The sequence below is a fragment of the Mandrillus leucophaeus genome, unplaced genomic scaffold (genome assembly GCF_000951045.1).
Source record: "Mandrillus leucophaeus isolate KB7577 unplaced genomic scaffold, Mleu.le_1.0 Scaffold161, whole genome shotgun sequence".
NCBI lineage: Eukaryota > Metazoa > Chordata > Mammalia > Primates > Cercopithecidae > Mandrillus > Mandrillus leucophaeus.
The window spans coordinates 51,258-54,318 of NW_012101599.1; the positions used below are offsets into that span (position 1 = coordinate 51,258).

Genomic DNA, 3,061 nt, shown 5'->3' on the forward strand with positions numbered 1-3,061 from the left:
TTATCTTGATATATAGCTTGTATTTTGTTTCTGCTTCTTTCTCTTTCTTTTAGATATAAAACATACGGAAATTTACTCATTTTACATGGGTACCTCCCTTGTATACATGAAGTATACATCTTACTAAACTTCTGTTTTATAGAAATAAATATTATGTATATATAAATATATGTATAACCTAAAGAAAAAGAGTAAAATGGGCATTCATATTTTGATAACAGATTATTTTTAAAAAATGGAATGTGTCTTTGAAGCCCTGAACACAGCTACTTTTCTATTTATTTACTGAGCACTTAAGTTGGTTCTCTGATTCTAATCAACATTTTTCTGTCATTGCCTTTCTCTACATTGTTTTGTATCTCTTTCATTCTGTTGACATTATGTCAGTAAAGATCTCTAGATCTCTTCTTCAAAGTCTTTAAATCATCACATATCTGTCTCCACCTTTCCTTTTTTCTAAAACTGCCTGTTTTCTTTTTCTCAACTCAGATATTAAAGATGTTTCCTTACTTCTCTTTCTCTACATTGAATGATCTCCTTGATGCTTTTTGTGTGTACTTTTTTTTCTTCTTATAAACTGTGGTCAACGGGTATCAAAATGTATTTTTGTGTCTTTTTCAAACATATATGTGTTTTACATTTTTTATCTTGGTTACTCATCTCTGGGTTATGGTTTATGTTTACTAATAGGTCATTTTATCTTAGCATACCAAAATGGATATGAATAGTTTATTTATTAAAAAACTGTATGGTTAGGCCAGGTGTCGTGGCTCAGGTCTGTAATCCCAGCAATTTGGAAGGCTGAGGCAGGTAGATCATTTGAGGTCAGAAGTTCAAAACCAACCGACCAACATGGTGAAACCCCATCTGTACTAAAAATACAAAATGAGCCAGGCATGGTAGCACATGCCTGTAATCCCAGCTACTTGGGAGGCTGAGACAGAAGAATCGCTTGAAACCAGGAAGCAGAAGTTGCAGTGAGCCAAGATCATGCCATTGCACTTCAGCCTGAGCAACAAGAGTGAAATTCCATCTCAAAAAAAATACAAAACTGTATGGCTATAATATCACTTTACCTGCTATATATGCCATAAAATTGTTCTGCATATTATTTATCTAAGATTATAATTTCATATAGAATGCTTTCAAACTATGTTCAGTTGAAACTGAGAGGAGCACAGTTTATAGCTTTGTTTCTTTGATATGCCATAACATAATATCTGTTTAAACAATTATTATTTACTTTTACAAATAATTGACTTACTAAATCTGTACATTTCTGCAGATATAAGAAATGCCTAGAAATGACAATAAATATGTTAAATGTATTTGGAAATGAAGACTTCAGTTGCCATGGAGACTTAAATACAGATCAACTGAAAATGGATATTCTGTTTAAGAAGCTAAAACAGAAGGTAATTTTTAAAAAATAATTATTTTATCTTAAGGTCTAGGTTACATGTGTGAGACGTGCAGGTTTGTTACATAGGTAAACGTGTGCCATGATGGTTTGCTGCACCTATCAATCCATTACCTAGATATTAAGCCCCGCAGGTGTTAGCTATTAATCTTGATGCTCTCCCTCCTGACCCTAACAGGCCCCAGTGTTTGTTGTTCCCCTCCCCAAGTCTATGTGTTCTCATCATTCAGCTCCTACTTATAAGTGAGAAGATGCAGTGTTTGGTTTTTTGTTCCTGTGTTAGTTTGCTGAGGATAACAGCTTCGAGTTCATCCATGTCCCTGCAAGGAGCATGATCTCATCCATTTGTATGGCTCCATAGTATTCCATGATGTATATATATACCACATTTTTTTATCCAGTCTATCATTGATGGACATCTGGGTTGATTCCATGTCTTTGCTATTGTGAATAGTGCTGCAATGAACATACAAATACATGTATCTTTATAATAGAATAATTTATATTCCAATATAAGGTAATTTTAAATCAGATTGGGGATTAAAACTCATGTAATTTGGGGAAATATTAGTGCTGGAAAAACCCAAATTCTACCAAAATATGTTTAAGGAAGTTTATTCTGAGCCAATATGGTGACAGTGGCCCTGGATTACTGAATCTCAAGAGCTCTTGAGAATGTTTCATGGGACAGTCAGATTACAGTTTGGTTTTGTACATTTCCAGCAGACAGAAGGTATAGGGAAAATCACAAATCAATATGAGGAAGGCAGACACTGGCTCAGCCTAAAAGTGGGACATCAAAAAGGAGGGGCTAACAAGTCATAGGTGGGTTTTGGGGATTCTTTAGGTGACAATTGGTAAAGAAAATCTGTTGTCTAAAACTGGAAATAGGTAGAAAGGAAGGCCTTAATTAAGATAAGGTGGTTACGGAGGTTAAGGTTCTTATTATGTAGACAAAGCCTCATAGCTGACAGCCCTCAGAGAAAATAGAGGGTAAAAATATCTTTTCAGACTTTAAATGCATCAGGCTCTTAGTTAATCTTCCCTAGATCTGGGAAGACCTAGAAGGGGAGAGATTGGGCTACATTAATGAAGACTTCTTACAGATGCAGTTTCCCCCACAGAAGACAGCTTTGTACGGTCATTTCAATTTCTTGGTCCTGCAACAGCCATTTCAAAATATGTCAAAAATATATATATTTGGGGGTAAAATACTTTGATTTTTTTCAGGTTCTTCTCTCTGTGATGCTGTACCAGAATCACATTAGAAAGTAAGCCACGTCGTAAGAGTTAATAAAACCTGTCTGATGAGATTTGATAGTTTGAAGGGTGTGATTCCCAGACCCTTTAGATAGAAATTGGGGCAAAAGAATACAAGGTCTTTCTCCTCAATATAAATCTCTCAGTGCTTTAAGCAGTGAAAGATTTTTCATTTAATTTTACAGACTTGATGCTAATAAAAAGGATACTTTAATGTATATATTTCTTTACTGAGAGCTTTCATTTCACTTAATAAATTCTGTCCTCACCATTTATATATAGAAATATATATATATTTCTGCTCTAAAATATTTGGAAATAATAAATTAATCATAATAATAATTGATCCTCACTTTTGGAATCCCTTTCTTTTTTTTCCAT

At 34.1% G+C, this 3,061-nt stretch overlaps 1 protein-coding gene across 1 annotated transcript in view; it reads left to right on the top strand.

The window, feature by feature from the left end:
• Nucleotides 1-3,061, top strand: part of LOC105536610 (ankyrin repeat domain-containing protein 18B-like) — a gene marked incomplete at its 5' end in the record, with an annotated part of 69,017 nt that overhangs the window by 36,420 nt on the left and 29,536 nt on the right. The window contains one exon of the mRNA XM_011976014.1: nt 1,286-1,415. Coding sequence (XP_011831404.1) covers nt 1,286-1,415 — 130 coding nt within the window. The remainder of the gene's footprint in view (nt 1-1,285; nt 1,416-3,061) is intronic.